The sequence below is a fragment of the Perissodus microlepis genome, chromosome 3 (genome assembly GCF_051167445.1).
Source record: "Perissodus microlepis isolate ML-2025 ecotype Zambia chromosome 3, ASM5116744v1, whole genome shotgun sequence".
Taxonomy (NCBI): Eukaryota; Metazoa; Chordata; class Actinopteri; order Cichliformes; family Cichlidae; genus Perissodus; species Perissodus microlepis.
Window position 1 is genome coordinate 23644419 of NC_140463.1, and position 20925 is coordinate 23665343.

General features: G+C 40.6%; 1 protein-coding gene across 3 annotated transcripts in view; it reads left to right on the forward strand.

The window, feature by feature from the left end:
- nhsl2 (NHS-like 2) overlaps positions 1 to 20925 on the forward strand; it is a 210980-nt gene that overhangs the window by 180417 nt on the left and 9638 nt on the right. For all 3 annotated transcript variants that reach the window (XM_084923626.1, XM_084923628.1, XM_084923629.1), the window contains exons 4-6: positions 1874 to 2123; positions 15114 to 15296; positions 19719 to 20766. In XM_084923626.1, the coding sequence (XP_084779752.1) occupies positions 1874 to 2123; positions 15114 to 15296; positions 19719 to 20766 (1481 nt within the window). The remainder of the gene's footprint in view (positions 1 to 1873; positions 2124 to 15113; positions 15297 to 19718; positions 20767 to 20925) is intronic.

Here is a 20925-nt window from a genome sequence, read left to right on the forward strand (position 1 = left end):
ACTGCTTATCTACCCTACTGATCCTTCCTCTTACAGGCATTGAAGTTGCTTAAAGGGGACAAAACATTTAATTTTGGAGGACGTTGATGAGTAGATGACCTCCGCCAGCTGTCTGGACTCCTACAGGATTTTGGTTCTATTGATTTTTACTGCAAATTGAATTCTGAGGTTATTTTGTTTTTCTCGTGTATTTGAGCCAGTAACAGCAGTTTAAAGGGGAAAAGTGCTTTATTGGCTAATTTTCAAAACAGCTTGGGCAGAAAATGGGAACAATAACTTTTAAAGAGTTTGAAAGTGTAGTACAATATGAGAGAAATGGAGATCTTGTTGTGAGGAAATTAGATTTGAACCATTGGAGCTCAGGATGCATTACCATGACTGAAGGGGAAGACAATATTTTGGATTTCACTAAAGAAACTGACTAAAATTATTTGGATTTCAAGCAGCATGTTAGATTTTCTTTTAATCTGCAGGTAGCCTGAAACATTTTTCAAATAATCTCACTGAGTGCAGAATCTATGATTTTTTTGCTACATGAGAAACACTCACGTTTTTGTTTTTGTTTTTTATTAAAAAGTAAAGCCTTTAGCCTCCAACATTCAATTTGTATGAAAATGAGTAACCATTATTTAGCCATGTATTCAAGCCTTCCATTAAACAGAGGCAACCAATCAGAATAAAGTTGGCCTAAAACAATGGATGAAGAGCTACACCTAGCCACAGCTCATGACAAATAAGGATTATTTTGAGCTGGGATTCATACAAAGTTCATCATGTAATGAACAGGTCAACTTTACACTACCTGCCTAGTAACATGTTGTCAGGTTGCTCGACCAAACAGAGTAAAAACAAGTTTATGAGACTTTAATTTCACACCTCCAAATGAATACATAACTATTTCACTTTAACTCCTGGACATGTAAATGTAAAAGCTAACAGTCATTTATGAAGGATGCACACATATAGTGTCTGAACATATTGGCATTGTTGACTGATGTAAGCTTATTGCCAAATGATGTGACATCTACTCACAGTTGCATTTATCTATTTCATTACATCAGCTTATACCGACTAACTGTTCGAAGGTAGTGTGATGTAATTTGAACATGTCCAGCATTTTGACTGGTACTGCATGTAATATAATATACGATTTTTTTTCAGCCCATAATTCCACAGTAGATACAGCCCTACTGTTCATAAAGGTGATTATGAGAACCAGTAACAAGTGGTTAATAAATGGATAAGTAAATAAATATGCCGGCTCCATATTTATATTTACAGTACTAAAAAAGAGTATTTGCCCCCTTTCTGATTTCTTTGTTTTTTTCCATGTTATGTGGCATGTTTTATTTTTTAAATAGCTTTTTTATTATTTAGTTTGAACATGAAGCTAAATAATAGAACACCAGTTTTTGCAATCGCTTTCTTTCCAGCTGTCAGAACAATTTTGATCAAATACTGATCTTTCATCTGCACATATCCATCCAAATAACCAAGGTCTAACACCTATATGGCATGTTTTAATGCTAAACAAACATAACCCAACTAAAAATAAGTGATAATTCTGCCAAAATTACTCCAAAAGAACATGGACGACTCATCCAGGAGGTCACAAATGAACCCAGAACAACATCTAAAGAAGTTCATGATTCAAAGATAAGAAAGAGAGTGGGTAAAAGGGCTTTTTAAGTGACAAATATGTAAAAAACTAAGAAATCAAGACGTAAAAATACTTTCGACAGTACTTTCTAAAAGGTTATATATATCTTTCTGGGGAAATCAGACCCTTTCAACCATTCTCGACTTCAGTATATCAAACTGTGCATCACTATTTGATGACATAGCGGTTTTCCCTTTCTGCTTCTTCTTGCAGCCAGCGTCAAAGCAGCTCTACGAAGATGAAACCACCTCCTCTGTGTTTGGTCTGAGGTCTGTTACCGACCTATCTCCATCCCCGTCTCCATCCCCCTGCAGCTCAGACCGGCCCCCTCTAGGCTGGAGCAGTAACAACAGTAGCAGCAGTACTGCCACGTCAGCCACTACTGGACCGCCAGTCGCCGAAAAACCTCGCTGGCACCTGGGAAGACGCACACCGGCACACTTCTTACCACTCGACGTCACAGGTACAAAAACGAAATGCCCAAAATAGTCTAAGATCAGGTGTGGTAACAATTGCTAATGCTGTCAGTATATTTGATGCAGTCTTAAATGACCAAATGAATTTACAAATTAAGAATTTTGTTTAAACTGCAATGTGAAGGTGCACTTATAAGGCAATGGGAGTATTTCTGAAGTCTATTTCTTGCTGTGTTTCTCAACAACACTGTGGTGAACTGACAGGAAAGGTGAGTGTATGCAACTGATTGAAAGTCATTACTCTGACACATGCATCTGAGTCAGCTGAGCCTCCGGTTTTCATGGCGACAGCATTACAGAGGTAGTGCTGCATGAAAATTGCGGACAAAGTCAGCATAGAACGTGTAATACTTCCTTGATCTTTCTTAGAAGTTTTTGGACTGGCACAGCTACAGTACCTCTGAGGGAACACATGAATGTTTCATTGGCTGGACCAGAGTGATCCCAAGCCATCAAAGTAAAAAGAGTTTGCTGTGTTTTAATGGGTACGTGTAAACACAGAGACGATTGGCATCCAGCCTGTGAATTAGTGGTAATGTTTCCAGTCCAGCTGTGAGATGGTCAACAGCTCAAGTTGTGCTCATTTTAAAGAAGCGCTCAAGTGATTCGTGATTTGTAATCAGCAGAGTTTGGGTCATTCATTTGAAAAAAAAAAAGGCAAACATACTTTGGTTTCAACTTCTCAAATGTGAGCATTGAGCATCTTTGGGGTTCTGGTTGTCATTTAGCCAACTCGAAAACTCAACTTTGAGCCATAGATGGAAGATAGACACCCCTAAGCATACCTGTTAGTCAAATAATCATATAATAATGGAAAATGCCATTAGTTGGAGCCTTGTTGAAGATGTCAGATGCTTATTGAGTAGAGGGGTTAGACTGAGGTTAATTATCTGGGCTGATGAGAGATGTGCCAAGATGCTTGTTGATTGGTGCAGCCAGGTGCCTTTGAGCATTTTTCGCATTTATTAGAATTTATGGCTTCAATATGAAATTTCACTGAAAAATAATTCAAAATTAAATAGATTAAGCCTGAATATGAGATACTATTGGAAATGAATGATCATTTGGCAGCTTTCAGATGGCTCCTGTCATGTTGAGAATAGAAATGATTTTATCTCCAAATAAAGATGGTTTCTGTGAGCAGTAAAACAACAACACTGTTGGTTTTAGAGTCCTGGCTTTGTGAGGGCCTTCACTGTCACCTGTTCTCGAAGGAGTTGTGTGACAGCTGTAAAAGTGAGAGTCACAGCAAATCAGACTCAAGGAAAGCTACAACATGCGGTAAATCTGAATTTTCATCCCTTTGGAGGTCACATCAGTCCAATTTGGCTTTAGCTTCTTTGTGGTTGTGTATTAAATGCGTGCTGGAAAACCAACACAATCTTGTCTTCCTCCAAAGAAGAACTGTAAGCTCCAGGCTGAAAAACAGTGCTAATATTAATCCTGCTCAACAAATTTGGCAGATACCTCTTCCACATGGTGCATGGTCGTCTTTGACAGTCCTCATAGTGTCTTGTTTATCCCTTTTCAGCTGCTACCTCTACGAGTTGCCACAGTGGATCATATTCCTCCATCTCACCCTACCCCTCCTCTCTGGTCATGTGTATTTTTCCAAATGGCTACTCCATACTCAACATGCTTTGTCCAGGATACCCACTATCTCTCCTTTGCACATGTCCAAACCATCTAAAAAGGGGAGGCGAGTCCATGACAGCATTCATAATTCAATTAGTTTTGACAACCTCTCCAACACGACTGGCTGAAATGCAACCATGACAGAGCCTCCGCCATGTTTTATACATGGCTGCAGACTCTCGCTGTTGCACCTCTCTCCTGACCTGCCCCTTGCATACAGACGATAATTGGAAGTAAAAGTTTTAAATATGGATTGCATCACTCCATAAGATTTGTTGTCAGTGAAATTACACAAGTCCAGTTCTTGTGTAATTTTCATACCTCAGTCTTTTCTCCATGTTTCCCTTCCTTAAAAATGGTTTCTTGACAGCCACCCTTCAACTGAGACCATTTCTGATGAGGGTCCAGTGAACAGTAGACGGATCAGCTGAAAGACCAGATAAATCTCCCAGCTCCCGTGGCAGGTCTTTACTGGATCTTTTTCCCATTTCTTAAGGACAAAACTTCCAGATACTGTTTATCTGCTATAGATCGTTTTAGTCCTGGAAAACTATTGCTCAGGACCACTTTTAAAAAAATTACAAGACAGTCTTTGTGATGTTGAAGAGTGTGGCAGTGGACCCCCAAATACAGACCAGTCATGTGCTACATTCCAAAAGAGTCCAACAGGTGATAATGACAACCCTGGGAGTCCAGGGAAAAGCAGGAAAACAAACTGATGGGAAACAGAATTAAATAACGCACCAACAAAGAAAAAGGGAAAACTGAAGCTACACAAGTACGTGATCACACCTGAGGGGAACAACACAGGTGCAGACAATCAAGGAAACAAGACGAGGGGAAGTAAAACTGAACATCAGGCACAGAGGACAAATAATGGCCAAAATAAGACAGGAAGTGAAATGAGATGACTAAACATGAAAACACAGACATGAATTAACTAACTGAGAAAATACATAAAGAGCAATATACCAAAAATATTAGTGAGAACTAAGGAAAAGGAAAACTCAAGGCAAATAACAGCACAAACTAAGAATCACTGGAAGATGTTAAAAATAAAACCAAACTGTAAAGTCTAAAAACTCAGTGACCCAGGGTCTTGACACTCTGGCTGCTTGGGAACAAAAGATTTTCAAGAAATCAGGAGTGGTTTGAGAGTTTTGCACAGCACCGTGTGTGTGTGCTTCATGCCAGGCTTGCTCTTTCGAGAATTCAGAGTTAAAAGCTTGTTGTGTTCCTACAGCTGATGTAAGGTACTCAGCATGGGAAACATCAGTCACCTTTTGGAAATGTATTTGCGCCACATCCAGCCCACACATTAAACTTGATTTCTTGACTCATGAGATTGGCATAGACAAAGCCATTTCATAACACAGGTGTAAGGAAACATTTTCAGGTGAAGTCTTCCGGTGAAGCGGACACATGCCGAGAGAATCCGTGGCATAAGATCACCGGGTGAAGACGTTTCACCCCCAGCCCCTTATTAAATTCTCTTTAGGTCATGAAGAAATAATTGGGAGTGATTTGAGAAGAGAACAGATGCAGAGTGTTATTAAAAACAGTGGGAAAGCTTCAGCATCAGCTCACATGTTAATGCCAGAAGCCACAACTCAGGTGACGCTGCACGATGTGGACAGATTCCCTGTAGCTTTGAGGGAGAAAATGCTGCAGAAACAAGACTTGACATCGAGGACATTTTCTTCCTATGATCACATTCTCTATCACGCTCGCCCATCTCTGGCAGTCAGCTCTGCTTGTGTGCATTGCCTGTGTGTGTGTGTGTGCTGTCAGAGCTGTTAGTATGCTGTGGTCACCCTCAGCAACATCGTTCTGACACTTCTGCTTCCACTCAGCCTCCTCCTTGTTTACTTTGCCTACGTTTGTGTGTGTGTGTATGTGTCTTTGCATGCATGTGTGGTCCTCCTGTTTTTTTGGCATAGCAACTGCTTCGTCACTGGATGCCTCTCTCCTCCTTCTTGCGCATATCCATCTATAGTTAAATATCTCTTTCTCCATTTCTCCTCACCCACTGTGTAGAGGAGGAGAAGGTCAGGTATAATGATGCATGCCTGTGGCGTTGTACTTGGTGGGTATTCACTTCCTTCACACTGAGAGGAAGAGCAAAGAACTTTGAGTATAAGACTGACGTTTCTCCTTCTGTTTTCCTTCTTTTCCTTCCATCAAGCCTGTCTGTGGTTTCATTAAATGAACAGGATCAGGTTTAGCAAGCAGTGCCCCAACAGGGGTAAATAGCATGCTTCTTGGGTACTATTTTTTGCAGAGTATGCATACACATTTTCTGTAGTGTATTTCGGGTTGAGCCACATAAACTGCTGTGCTCTCATTAGCGGTAATGAATTATGGTGTCACCCTGTGCAAAGGTGCGGCCCAGTTATTTGTTTTAGACGCAAATGAAGCTCAACTACACAACAGAATAAGTCAAAAAAGGCCATTTGGATGCATGTAAAACAGCTGTTCTCAGGGTTTCTCACTGATTTGTTTTGGTCTTGTTATCAGATTTGGATAAAATGAGAAAAAAATAAGATATCGTCAGACTTATCCAACTTGTCACCATCCCTCTGTCTCTTTTACACTCCGTCTCTTGCTTTTTTCCCTCCTCCTCCTCCTATGCCAGAGAACAGGTAGCTCTCAGCCAGCTTGCTGTTGCCATGGTAACCCACCACTCTTCCTCCTCCCTAGTCCCCCCCCCAAAAAAAAGAAGAATTACAAGCAGCAGCGACAAAAAGATGGAGGGAAAGGTGGAGAAGTGATGAGGATGACAGAGGACAGAAAATGCATACAGTGAGATACACAATGGAAGAATAATGAATGGAGGGTAGTGAGAGAGCTTCTTTTTTTTTGGTCGCAGCTCCCACCTCCCACTTTCCTTCCTCTCCCTCACATCTCGCTCCAGCAGTTTTCATGAATGACTGAAGCACTTTAGCCTGTGAAAGATGTGAATGCAACAGAGGCTGAGAGACAAGCAGCAGGCAGACGCCATCGGTCTGTGCTTATTTTTTCTCGACAGAGTTCATCGGTAAAATTTTAATGTAATCACATATTCGAGAGTCCTCGGTGATTTGGAGGTTTTTTGAATTGCAGAAAGGCGGACATTATTGTATCTCTGAGCAGCCCTACCAAACACCAGACGTCCACCACGGATATCGATTTCTGAGCTAAATGTGATCAGACAGTGAAAAAGACGTCGCTGGTGTAATTTTGCATTTTCAGGCAAAACTCACAGAATAATTTGAATTGATTTGAGGTTGAACAAAGGAAAAGTGAACATGTATGTTTAGATCTTTTTATACAAGGTTTGATTGACATTTTATTTGGTAACATTTTTTATTTATATTATATTATATTATATTATATTATATTATATTATATTATATTATATTATATTATATTATATTATATTATGGTTACACAGTTTTTTTTTATTTATTTATTTCAAAAATATTAATTGTCTGTCTGCCCAAGGTGTTTCCTATAGCTTGTCAGCAAGGAGGGGCATATACTGATGGTCGGTCATTCTCCTTCAGGATTTTCTGGTTGAGAGCATATTTCACATTTCCATCAATTACAGCAAATTATCCAGCTTCTGAAGCGACTATCACACCACCACCACCATGTTTGACCGTTATATGAAGATGTTTTGAGTGCTAGTTTTATGCCACATGTAACGGGACTTCAACTTCTGTCCACAGAATATTTTCCCAAAGGTTTGGGGGATCATAGAGATGGGTTTTTTTAGCAAATGTGAGACAAGCTGTCCTGTTCTTTTTGGTCAGCAGTGGTTTTCCCATGTAACCTGTCACATTTGAGTTATTGCTGAGTCGTGAGGCAAAGGAGGCCTACAGTGCTTTTTGTGATAGGATGGCCACTCCTGGGAATGTTCACCATTGTTCCATAGTTGTCTTGATTTGTGGATAATGACACAGAAAGCTTATCTGAAGATGGACTCTTCAATTTTTATCTAGTCAAAGTAACATTTTTTTAACCTCACAATTCAAATAATTTAGCAGTTGTTTATTTTGTAAATCTGTCAATAATCCTACAAAAATAACAGCTAATGAGGCTTGGACATAAGCGAGGAGTTTAGTGCAAATGCTGCTGTTTCCTATAAAAAGAGCAAAACAGTCCCAGACCCTGAATCAGATGATTTCTAAATGCACTTATGAATGAAGAATGCAGAAAGTCTGAGAGCTTTAGTGGAGAGAGACACAGAGTGACAGACAGGCATTCCTGCTGCTGAGCTGCAGACGGTCTAATCCTCTTGGCTTACCTGGAGCGCCTCCAACTACAAGGAATCTGACAGGGGGTGGAACTTTTGAAAAACTTCTGCAAATCCTGTCAGCTCCACGCTGTGCCCTTTGTCACAAGACGAATCCATTTAGTGAGCTGCAATTTAGATGCATCTCTTGATGGCATTCAGTGCAAACAGTAAGATAGATGATAAGCCAGGGTCAGCAGTAGCTGAATAACGCAGGAAGTTATTTGTTATTTATTCCAACACCGTAGAGGGTTGGATGCTGTGTAACACTTATAAACTGAGGGGGAAGGTGCTGATGTTAATAAGAGGAAATTATGAATTTCTGAAACACTTAATTTTACAGTTTTTTTCTAGTATAAACATATGGCACTACTTCACCTTCAGTGGTTCTGTTAGAGCTTTAGAAGTCTTCATTGTGATAATTCATCTTTTGTCGGTTACTGTTTACAAAGCCGAAACTTCAACGCAAAGATGGGACTGTCATTTAAACCAACGCACCCCTACAGGTTGTTTGTTCAAGCTGTAAGATTGCTCATATTGATGTCATAAAGTTAGATATGTAGCACTGAACTGTGGTGAAGTGCTGTTTAACGTTGCAAAAGGCTGTGCTATACCACAAAGCATTCTCTTCCTAAACCCTAAACCAAGTAACAACTTATGATGTTGAATTAGGACTTGGTTTCACAGACATAGTCTGTTGAGTCGATAACTGTTTGGCACTCGCTAACCGCTTTATGCTCGACTGGTTGGCGAGTGGCTGGAAGTTGCTGGCTGTTTCTGAGAAAAAACATTCATAAAGAAAGTGCTGCACCAAAAATCTCCTTGTGATTGTTTTGTCCAAGCAGATTTCTGCTGTCACCTGCATTTTGCCCGGAAGAGGCCGACTTGCCTACAGACACTCGAGATTTACTCGCCGAGTTGTGCTGGAATGCAAACAAGAGGTGGAGAATATTCCTCTCCAAAGTTAAAGTTGCCCCTTATCACCACAACCACCTAGTTTCAAAGGTGCAGCTTTGATTTTAAAGCAAAGTGTCTTTTGTTTTAATGGGACAGCCAATGACTGTTGATCAGCACTTTGGAGAAGGTTGGATTTAAATCTCTGGGTTCAAGTTTTGAGCGTCTTTGTTAAAATGATTAGCTGGTCATGGGACACAGCTGAAAACTCCAGACAAAGTTGCTCACTAAACCTCGAGTTTTAGAGCATTTTAATGCTGGTTTAGCATTCCCTGTCAAAAAAGTCACATTAGCAGTTGCTGTAATGTTTCCTCTAAGCAACTGCAGCAGCAGTTTGTTACTGTTTTCTTTATTTTTAAATAGTTTTTAAGCAGCGTCAAGATGTTTATGGTCACATAATTTAAAACAATGTGTGCTGTAGACCATTAGGGCAACTAGGCAGGAACAGTAGGCTACACATGTAAGTTTGTTTTTTTAGTTTGTGTTGTACTTTTCATGCTGGCAACCTGCTAGTGATAAAAGCAATTGGTAAAAGATTTATAGTGAAGCACCCGAATACCTCTTTGCAACAAGTTTCACACTTGCACTTTTCACACTTGCGACTACAGCTGTTCACAGTATACTGACTGGTTTCTAGGTCTGTGTGAATGGGGCTTAGCAGTCAATTTTACAGTGACGGGCCAAGGAAACCTGACTTAAACCGTGTTTATAGTGTGACAGGAAAAACTGTTTTTCTCTGAGTCTCTCTATGGATAATTTCTTCCTTCATAACAACTTCACAAGTTATGATTGAAAAAAAAAAATTCAAATCCATCCATTTGAAATTTGTTAGCTTAAAATTAGGGTCATAGCTATTCTGCCAGTCCTCACCTAGTATTCCATTAGCCTGTTCGCTAGCAGTGATTGGCTGGTGTTTTTGTGCATGTTTCCCTCATGCAGGTTATACATGTAGCTTGCTAGCCAGGCTTGCTAGCATTAGCCGATAACCTTCTTTACAAATATATGGTCACTCATCACTCCAGAAACCATTATGGCATTAGCTGGAATGTTAATGTTGATTCCTTAAAAGTTTTAAGTCCAAAAGATAAAGTCTGAACGATGTGTGTTGTTAAGGCAACAGTCTGGTGCGTTTTTGCCTCCATCACTCTGCTTAGATCCCAACGTTGTCCTACTTTTAAACTGAAAACACTCTTATATGTTATTTTATGTCATGAGAATTGTTAGAAACTTGTAATATACTGTACGGTTACGTGGTATTTTGTGATTGTCATGTTTCTCTCTCTTGCCCAAAGCTATTCTAACCTCTGTGTCCTTAAGACTCACTGCATGCAGGCAGCTGAGCAGTTTAACAAGGCTTATACTGAGGAGACATTAGGATCTGTGACTGGTGGAAGGCTGATAGTTTAAACAGAGTCTGTTAGTGATGCCCACAGAAGCAACAAGAAGACTTACAGCCTGCTAATAACAGCTTGGTGAGAGATGAGGCTGATCTTGAAAGTGGGAACTGCTCTGAATATTCAAGTAGGAAAGTTAGCTAGCCAAGACTGGAGGATGCAAAATTGTCACTATGGTGTCGGCGTTACAGAGGGACCCACACCAGCAGGAAGTGGGTGAATGCATGACAGTCAGACAGGAAGTCGTATTTAGCTCCACTCCACGGCTGAGTCACAGCTTTAGCCTCTCTGCTGGAAAGCTGGAGATGCTCCGACTCAAACGCTCGTGCTTATTCATGCACAGAGGGGAACGCCGATTGAGTGGCAGTCAGTGAATGAGCTAAATAGGGAGACTGTTGCAAAAATAAACAGAGGATGAATAACTGAAGGGAATAGGCTCTTGGAAAGATGGGGAGATAAAAGGACAGGTGGAAAAACGGGCAGGTTAGTCAATGAGTAAAGCAGACGAGCGGAAGGAGTCAGGACTTTTTCTTAAATCATGAATCCAGGTTTGCTGTTGTTAGGGAAAAAAAGATTTAGAGTGTCCAAAGATTTAGAAGCAGGAAGTGTCAGGAAGTTTTGATGATTAGAGTTATTAGTTTGATGATTTGCCGAGCAAAAGGTTTCCAAATGTTAAGATGGTGATAAAAGCATGTTTATTTCAGACATCTAAGTAACAGCAGGAATCATTATTACACATCCAAATACAGTTGTGCCATTAAAGAGAGTTCAAGTGTCCCTTTTAAAATTATTTTAATGGGACAGCCAATGACTGTTGATGAGTGCTTTGGAAAAGGTTGGATTTAAATTTCTGGGTTCAAGTTTTGAGCGTCTTTGTTAAAATGATTAGCTGGTCATGGGACACAGCTGAAAGCTCCAGACAAAGTTGCTCACTAAACCTCGAGTTTTAGAGCATTTTAATGCTGGTTTAGCATTCACAAAAGTCACACTAGCACACGTTGGCTGCAAAAGTTAGAGATACCTGCTGTAAAGTTTCTTCTAAGCAACTGCAGCAGCAGTTTGTTACTGTTTTCTTTATTTTTAAATAGTTTTTAAGCAGCGTCAAGATGTTTATGGTCACATAATTTAATACACTGTGTGCTATAGACCGTTAGGGCAATTCAGCAGAAACAGTGGGCTACACATGCTTGTAAAAAATAATTACAAAACTTTCTACCTGCTAATGGAACAAAGGAATCAGCGGTCAATTTTCCCAGGTGAACTTATCCTGGAGAAACCAGGTTTCCCTAATACTCTACCTAGTTATGGAAACCATGTTTCTTATAAAGGAAAGTCAATAAATCAGCTCACTGGAAAAAAAAAACATTGTGACATGGAGCATGTCTTATAGTTCAGAAGCTGCAGGATTGGTTTATGCAAGTGTCACGTATCAGGGATTTCATTGAACAATATGTAAGAAGATGTGTTTATTTATAAAAAAAAAAAAGTAATTAAGAAAAAAAAACTCATTCAACCGACCTCACACACATTCATACAAAAAAAAAAGTTACGCTCAGGCATCTTATCTGACATTCACGGGCACTCGTGGACTGACAGACACATCGGAGGCAACTTAGGGTTCGGTATCTCGCCCAATGATGCTTCAACATGCAGGAGCAGGGGATCAAACCAGGGCTCGACCCACCCACCTTCCAGCTGAAAGAAACCGCTCTACCACAGTTGCTATATGAGATGACTTTGCTCAACCTACTGACAAATCTCATTCAGTATTGAATTTGCTGTGCATTTGCAAGCTGCTTTGCAACCACAGACAGTAAAACACATGGGCACAGCTTCTGGGTCAGAAAAATGAAGCCAGTGAGGAAGCACATTAATCCTGCATTCTATCTCCAGGCCACAAGATGGTGATAGATGTGGTTGCAGAAAGACACGCAGTCTTGTAAAAGTCTTTCTGATTCGACCTTGTTGGACATTTTTCTGCTGGATGCATGGGCTCAGTCACTCATTTTGGATCACACTGAATAAAATAAACAAGTCTGTTTAGTAAATCTTGGTCATAAAGTGTTTCAAAATGTAGGATTAGCTGTGATATGAAACCGCATGCTCATTGGCCAAAGATCTGTCGATCAGAGGTTATTAGCCAGTTCGCTGTTAGACCCTACCCTTGTTGTCACATCGGTGTTTTTGCAACCAAGATGACTCTGGCAGAGACGCTCATCTTGAGGCTTCACAAACCAGTAGCACTATTCATGCTGGGATTTTGATCAGCTCTGTTGTCACTGATGTCTAAAACAGAGCCATGGCATCAAGTCTTAATCGTGTTAGGTTCAGTCGCATTTCCTTTGTTGTTCTGCGCCTTTGAGCTTTGCATAATTCATCTTTATATGTTGATTTTTCTGTAAATGTTTAGTTTGGGCATCAAATATCTGCCATTAGTTTTCTGTTTGCTCTCTCAAACAGATCAAAGGTTTGTAATTCTGTTGTTAAGTACCTGGAGGCATAATCTGTACAGGCTGCTGCAAGAGGGACACAGCTGGGGGGAGAAAAATGGAAGGAGAGTGAGCTGGACTCATCTGACTTCCAAATGTGAAGGAGATCTGTGTTTTGAGTGCTTGGTGACAGCTGTCAGTGTCAGCGGTACGGCCATGTTTCTTAAGTTTGCTTTGGCACAGGGTGGGTAATAGTGGGGTGATTTGGCTCCAGTTTGTTTATTTGCTTTCTTGACTTATTGATTTTTAGTACCGCAGTCCTCTTAAAAGAGCTTCATCAAGTGGCACAATTTCATTGTTGGACATAAATTTTAGCAGCAGGCTGAGCCCAATATGACTGTTGCTCTAAAACGAGGCTGATAGCTTAATGGGATGGGTGAGAAACGGCGCTGTATGTCATTAAGGTAACCAGCTAGGTGCCTGCTGCCACCAGTGACTCACTGGATTCATGTTCTCACACAAAACACATTAGGGAGACGGGAAGTGAGCTACAACAGAGCAGCAGGTTTCTCCGTCGTGTCTGCCGTGAGCCCGTCTGGATTAAAATGTAATGCATGTACAGGAGTCATTATGGTGATGATGAAACTGAAAGCTGCAAAGTCTTCTCCACTTGTTCAGCTGAGATGAACTCATCAAGTGTTGCTTATGCCACTTCTCAAACACCTGCTGAGTCAGAGGCAACTTTAAACAGTGGACACTTGAAGTATCAGCAATTATGTGCCAGGAAATAAAGAAGAGTGGAAACAACTACCAGCTTCAGGCAACTCTGTGACATTAACTGTATCCTATTTTAGAGTAAACGTTAATATTAAAAGGGCAAATCAACAGAGTTCGTAATGCATCTTTAATTAGACACTATTTATGTAAACAGTCTTGATCTGAAATCTCTTTATAGTGAAAAATATTCAGGAGGTATCAACCAAAAAACGTTGTTGGAGAATTGGACTTCCACTTGACTTTGTTTTACTCGCAAATTTGCCTAAACTGCTACCTGAGTCTTGAATTATTTTTTTAGTCTTATCACCTGAAGTGTTGCCAACGCCTCTAGCAATTGTATGAGAGTTTTGTAAGCTGAGAGAATTAGACAGTTAGATAATATAGAAATTTAGAAAAAGAAATGTAGAATACATCTTTCTAGTACTGGGTGTACTCCCTTTTTTTCTTTAGAGCTACCTTAATTCATTGTGGCAAAGATTCAACAAGGTGCTGGAAGCATTGCTCACAGATTTGGGTCCACGTTCACATGACGGCATCACACAGCTGCTGCAGATTTGTTGACCGCACATGATTTGAGCTTTGAGATGCAGTGTGTTATCCTGCTGCAGCCATCAGAAGATGCCCGAAACCTACCATCCAAATGTTGCAGCAGAGATCATGACTCATCAAACCAGGCAGCATTTTTCCAGTCTTCTACTGTCCAGTTTTGGGGAGCCTGTGTGTCCTCTTCTTACCTGTCACCCAGTCTGGTCTTCTCCTGCTGTAGCCCATCTCCTTCTAACTTTGATGTGTTACAAATTCAGACATGCTCTTCTCCGTATCTTGGCTGTAACGATCGGTTATTTGAGTTCCTGTCAGCTCAAAGCAGTCTGACTTTTCTTCTCTGACCTCTGGGTATCAACAAAGCATTTTCCCCCAGAGGACTGCTGCTCAGTGGATATTTGCTTATTTGCACACCATCCTCTGTAAACCCTAGAGATGGTCATTGGAAAAATCTCCGCAGATCAAGATTTCTGAAATAGATCAACCCATCTGGCACCAACAACATGGAAAATCACTTAAATCATCTTTCTTCACCATTCTGATTCTCACTTTGAACTTCAGCAGGTCATCTTCACCAGGGAAGTGGCCACTAGAGAAACGGCAGTTCCCACATTTTCTTCCTTTTTCACCTCCAAAAGTTGCCTCCTGATGCAAATACAGAGTTATGGTTGACACTGTGTCTCACTAAAGTGACCTGAGTGAATGTTTAATAGAAGCAGTAAATCATGTTTGTGTTAACGATCTCCAAGAGTTGTGAGAGGAAAGCACTGCAGCCTTTTAAGAGAGACTTGAAATCATATCAAATGATCTGCCTTCACATCGCTGTCTCTCAAGAGCCATAATCTAATACTTTATTGCCATGTCAACAACATGATTGGATTTATTGTTTTATTTAATTTAGTGCGTGTCAGGTAAAATTAGTCTTCCCACCCTCCTGCTGACCTTCTTGCTGCTGTCTTCCTCTTGCAGGTGAAGGGAGAGGATTGAAATTCCACGGTGTTGATCTTCTCCAGCACTCTCCGTCCCCTTCCCCCTCTCCCGGGGACCCCTTCCCCCACCAGCCCCACTCCCTGGAGCCTGTTACCGACACACCGCACCAGAATCTCCCACTGAGGAAGACACACTCTGACCTCGACACAACCTTACCTGCAGGTGTGTGTGACCATCACAGGGAGCTCTTTACCCTCCCTCCATGGTGCAGATCTTATTACTCCTCACATAAAGTGTGCCGCAACCTTCAAAGACAAGAGAAAGAGAGAGAAAAGAAAGAATCTGGGAATGTCAGAATGAGATTCCTATACTCGTGAACTTCTCGTATTTCAGATAAAACTTTAGTATTGCTGTTAGTAGCACTGAACAGTTCTTGGCTGTGGAAAGACTATCATTTTTTTTCTGCCCACTTTAAATACTTAGGAAAAGAAATGTATGCAAGAGCAGGACATTTTCTTTTGTTTGAATTATGTTTTTCGTTCAACAAACATGACAAATGTGTATTTATTTTGTCATTGATTATGGATTTACATACAGTTTTAAAAGAAAAAATGTTCTCCTTTCTTCTTAAGGCACATTCACACAGGCCTAGAGACAGGCTGGCCCTTGACAAACTCAGCAAAAGCAAAAACCTGGACTGCCCGACTGGTTAGTGAGTGGTTGCTGGGTTTTTTGAGGTGAAACTGGTTGTAAAAACCTCCTTGTGATTGCTTCGGTTGCTAGCAGTTGCTACTGTTGCCCATAGTTTACATGGAAGACACAAACTTGTTTGCAGATATTAACCCTTTAAAACTGGTCAGAGCGGGCACGCTCCATTTTGCGTAACTATTTTTAAATCCCTGTAGAACCGAAACCATGTAAGCTAGCGCAATAATTTGTTTTGCATATGAAACCGGAGGAGTTGTACTTACATCTTATGCCATCAGCTTGTCCTAGGTCACGTTTTCCTTCCACATATAGCTTTGCAAAAATTGCATAAAAAGCACTTGCAGCAACAAAAACATAATATTCCAGAAACACGCTTTGCCGATCCGATCAGTTGTTCAAAACACTTCCTACGTTGGAATAGACATCAGCGGGAACTATCGCATGTCCCCCATTACTTGCCCGAAACCGGAAGTGACGTCAGTTTTGCGGAAAATGTAGTTTTTTACCTTCGGGGCTTTATAAGCCTATACTGGTATTTTTAAGAGTCATGTTGCGTTTATGCTTTTCTGAATAGTTTCTGGGATCCTTAAAACTCAGATTGCAAAGTCTGTGAAACAAGGTTTCACAGACTTTTTTCAAAATAAATTTCCTGTTGTTGGAAACTTTTTTGTGCAACTTTTTTGTATTTACAGTTTTGAGGGATAAACCTCTTAAAATTCTCTAACTAGAAATGTAGAAAACCAAACATGATTTTCAATTTTTTTGTAGTTTATTGCTCTTTTTTTCAATTTATGTAGTTACTACGGACTTAATGCATACATATTATTAAAATTTGGGCTATAACAGTTGTATTGATGTATAGCAATTTGAAACGCTCCCAAAAATGGCACTACAGCATGTAAAAATTTAAAGATAAGCTCTGGCAGGTCTTAAAGGGTTAATGATTTGCTCCCTGAGCTGTAGTGAAAGTTGAAAATTGTGATGTAAACGGTGAATGGAGAAGGTTCTTCTATGAAGGTTGACAGTCTTCATTTCAGTTTCACTTCAACTTGCAGAACTAAGTAAAACCGCCTACACAAGCTAGCAACCAAAGCAATCAGAAAGAGTTTTTTGCAAGTCAGTTGGCGGAATACACATTTTTCCGTAGTAACGGGTGGTTGCCATGGGGTGACTAACCAGTCTTTTAGCCTGTGTGAGTGGGGCCTTTTTCACTTATTGCCACAATGTCACCAAGATTGTGACATCCAAAATGGAAGTTAACATGTTAACAAGTTAACATCACATTGTTAGTTGTCACACATCTGCAAAACTGCAATACCTCTTTGCAACCAGTTTCCCCTAGTGACAGCTAGCACTCCCCAGCAACCGCTTGCCAACCAGTCGGAGAAAGACCCTTTTTGAAATGATTACCATGGGATTTTGATGGTTGTTACTAGCCTACAGCACCAACACAGAGTAACGCTAGCTACCACATTAAAAACAATCTACCATAAACACAATATTTAAATTCAAAAGAGAGCTAAGAGTTATTTAGCATTAGCTTGCATGTTTGATTGTTAACACTAATAGCAAAGGTAGACTGTTAGTTAAGCTTGTTTACCAAATACTTCACCAGCTAATTTTATTGGGCTATCTGGTATAATGTTGCGGATTTTAGGCTATAATAAATAATGTACCGTAAACCCCGGACTACAGAGCGCACCCGATTAAAAGCCGCATGCTCTAATTTTAGAAAGAAAATCAATTTTGTACTTGTACAGGCCACACCGGATTTTAAGCCGTATGCGTTTCACTTGTAATATGAGATATTTACACAGAAATATTACAAGTGAGGATTTTTAATGTTTAATTTATTCCGTAGGGTAACATAACCATGGTAACAGAAATGTTATGGTAACATACAAAAATACATACTGCAAATGTTTTTTTTCCTCGAACAGCACCTGTAACACGGCTACCTTTAAGTATACGTACGTATCGGTAACACACAAATTACGTTGCTTATGGTTTTTTTACGGAACAGTGCACAAACAACATTACAACGTTTTTTAACAACACGTAAAAATATATACTGTATATTTACTACTTATCTATTTTATTGGTCTACTGTTACCAGGCAAAATGTTTTTGGCTGCATAAAAAAAATATGCATTAGCCACACGTCATTATAAGCCGCAGTGTTCACAGTGTGGGAAAAAAGTAGCGGCTTATGACCCGAAAACTACGGTAATGCCCCAAAGCAAAGGTGTATGACTAATAACTGCTTTCTGCAGTACGGCCAATATACAAAGGTAGTCAGCTATGTATCCACCAAAGGTTTAATTAAGCAAAGAAAATTACACAAACTAATGCTGAATTAATAATTTATTTCCCCTGGATTTGCACTAATCAATGTTTCCTAGTGAAGAACAGCTATGCCTTTAGCCAGGATCTTTTCATTCCTTGCTGGTTTATTTACTTCAATGAGGACATTTAAACACAGGGCATCAAGGGTTCATTTAATCAGCTTCATCTGAATAAGCCCATAATTTTGGTGAGAAGAAGACAAAAGCAGAAGAAGCCACATCTGACATTTAAAAATGTGTTTCAGTTGTTCTTGAATTAAGAACTAATCCTTTGTTGCAGGACGAATATGCATTGTTGAGAATGTACTATTAGGCCTATGTAACAAATTAAGGGGAAAAAAACTGACCCCTCAATCCTTACAGTGGGTGAATCTGGTGGGTCTGTTGCTGTGAAGGGGCATTTGGTTGGCATGATATGGTAACCTGTCACACCAGATAACTTGTTACAGAACCATCTGTGAAGCCATACTTGCAAAATGGCACGCGTTTGAAAGAACCATCTGTCTATTAACTTCAGCCAGTCAGTTGAGAAATCAAACTCTTGCCAAATCCAGTCAAGTGAAGATGAAAAACACCTTTTGCACATCAGACAGTGAAGAAATGCTCTCAACTTTTCAGTTCTATAAGTTATGATTTAGCATTTCATCTCGAGGAACAGCTAAAACATGTCCATAGATGCTTATTTGTTCTGTGGTTATACCACAGCACATAGCTTAAAGCATGGAATATTGGATTCTGATCAAGTTCTGGTGTGATTCTATCTCACCTGCAAAAAAGAATGTTTTTGATCCGCTTTCCCTCCTTAGAAGGAAAGGTCTATGCAGATAAGTTTCTATATGTTTTTCTTTTTAATATGTTACCTTGTATGTATCTTTTAAGCATGGAGGTTTGTTAGGCAGGAAAGTATGTCTGTAAAGGTGCTTGGTCATCTAGGTCATCGTAGTGTAAGGAGCATGAAAAAGAAAAGAGTCTGAAAGAAAGAAGTTCTAAGAAAGAACTTCTTTCTTAGAACTTCTTTCTTTCAGACTTTCTTTGAAAGTCTGAAACTTCTTTCGTTCAAAAAAGAAAACTGGTGGAGAATCCCAGATTTTAAGCCCTATGGTAGTGTCTCCAAGAGGGTCATGGACCCCCTATTGATCCTCTGGATTATAGATGGCAGACAGTTGGTATTGTAAGTCATCCCTTCTGTTCAAAGATGGTAGTTCACAGTGGACATAGATGGCTTCTTTCACTCCTGTTTCAAACCATCTGTCTTCTGTATCCAAAATGTTAACATTGGCATCCTCAAAAGAGTGACCTTTGTCCTTTAGATGCAGATGGACACCTAAGTCTTGTCCCATCGAGGTGGCTATTCTCATCAGGCAGTAAACAAATGATACACACTGTGTATGGACTAATGCCAGAGGCTACAGATGTCAAGGCAGGTTGTGCCTTTTCTGGTCAGAATAGTTTTCTGAATGGGTAGAGCTAGAGATAGATATGTGATGTTTAGAAGTTTTTATTATAACCTTTTATTTTAGAGTGTCCACAGTCAGTGGAATTTGGTGTGATTAGTTTTGTTGTATTGATTCTTTCCCTCTCTTCTCTACAGACAACCGTTTGGGGCTGCCTGCCCCAGATCACCTTCACCCAGAAACTATGGACCATTCTGGGCTGCTCTGCTCAAATACACCCACCGCTTCCTGGAACGGACCCAAGGGTTCCACCTTTTCTCCTGGAGCGTGGAACGAGCCTTACAATTACTGTAAGAACAAAGGACCAGCGGTACCACCCAAACAGCACAGTATCATCGGAGGAGGGACCCAGGAGGGGGTGATGCTGGTGAGCTCAGGACATTCAAGCTCATTCAAGACTGTGACAGACCCTTCTCGGAGACCATTGAATAACATGGACATAGGGAAGCGGAGTGAGACAGAGGGGGCTGCAGTCGATGGAGGAAGAGGGGGAGGAGGAGGGGAAGCAGTGAGAGGACGGGAGAGGTCGGCACGTTCCATAGCAGCACAGAATGCTTTCAAGTTTCGAGAGCGTTCCCTTTCCACACCCACAGATTCTGGATCTTTTTGTTTCACAGAGGGTGTTATAGGCCATCCGGATGGTAATATAACATCTACAGGAAATGGGAATACTATGGACCACCAACAAGAGCATCACAACTTTCTCGGCTTAGGTGAGAATTACGCCCTTCTCTACCCTAGAGGGAGCTCAGAAGACAGCGCAAGTACGACTGACACAATCTCCGTCACAGCTTCAGACTACAGCACAGAAGGCCGTTTGCGCCTACGTTCCCGCTCCATCTCCCTTAAAAAATCCAAACGAAAGCCACCACCCCCTGTGAGGAGTGTCTCTCTTATGAAAAACCTTGGAGAAGCTGAGGGCAGAATACACCATCAAGGTGGTCTTTACAGAGATGGCCGACCAAAGAGCCTGCACATCCCCAGGGATCACTTCCCTGACTTTCAGCCAGATTTCCTTCTGCCCAACTCGTCTAAAACCAGTATTGGTGAGCGAGAGCCAGGCCAAGGAGGGAATGACAGACCTCCAAGTCTAGAGGTCCAGGCACCAGAGAGGGAGGGGGAGACAGAAATTACTTTTCCCACGCACTGGCAGCTAGGGGAGTGGAAGAGCAATGATCCATACAGGTAGGAAACTACACATGGATGTTTAGTACTTGTGCTACAAAGTTATTATTATTGTGTCATCTTTATTATGTCTTCTCACATCATTTCATAGGTATCCTGGATGTTTTGTTGTCAAACGTGTTTGGCAAACTTTGATTTGGCAAAAAAAACTTCATATCT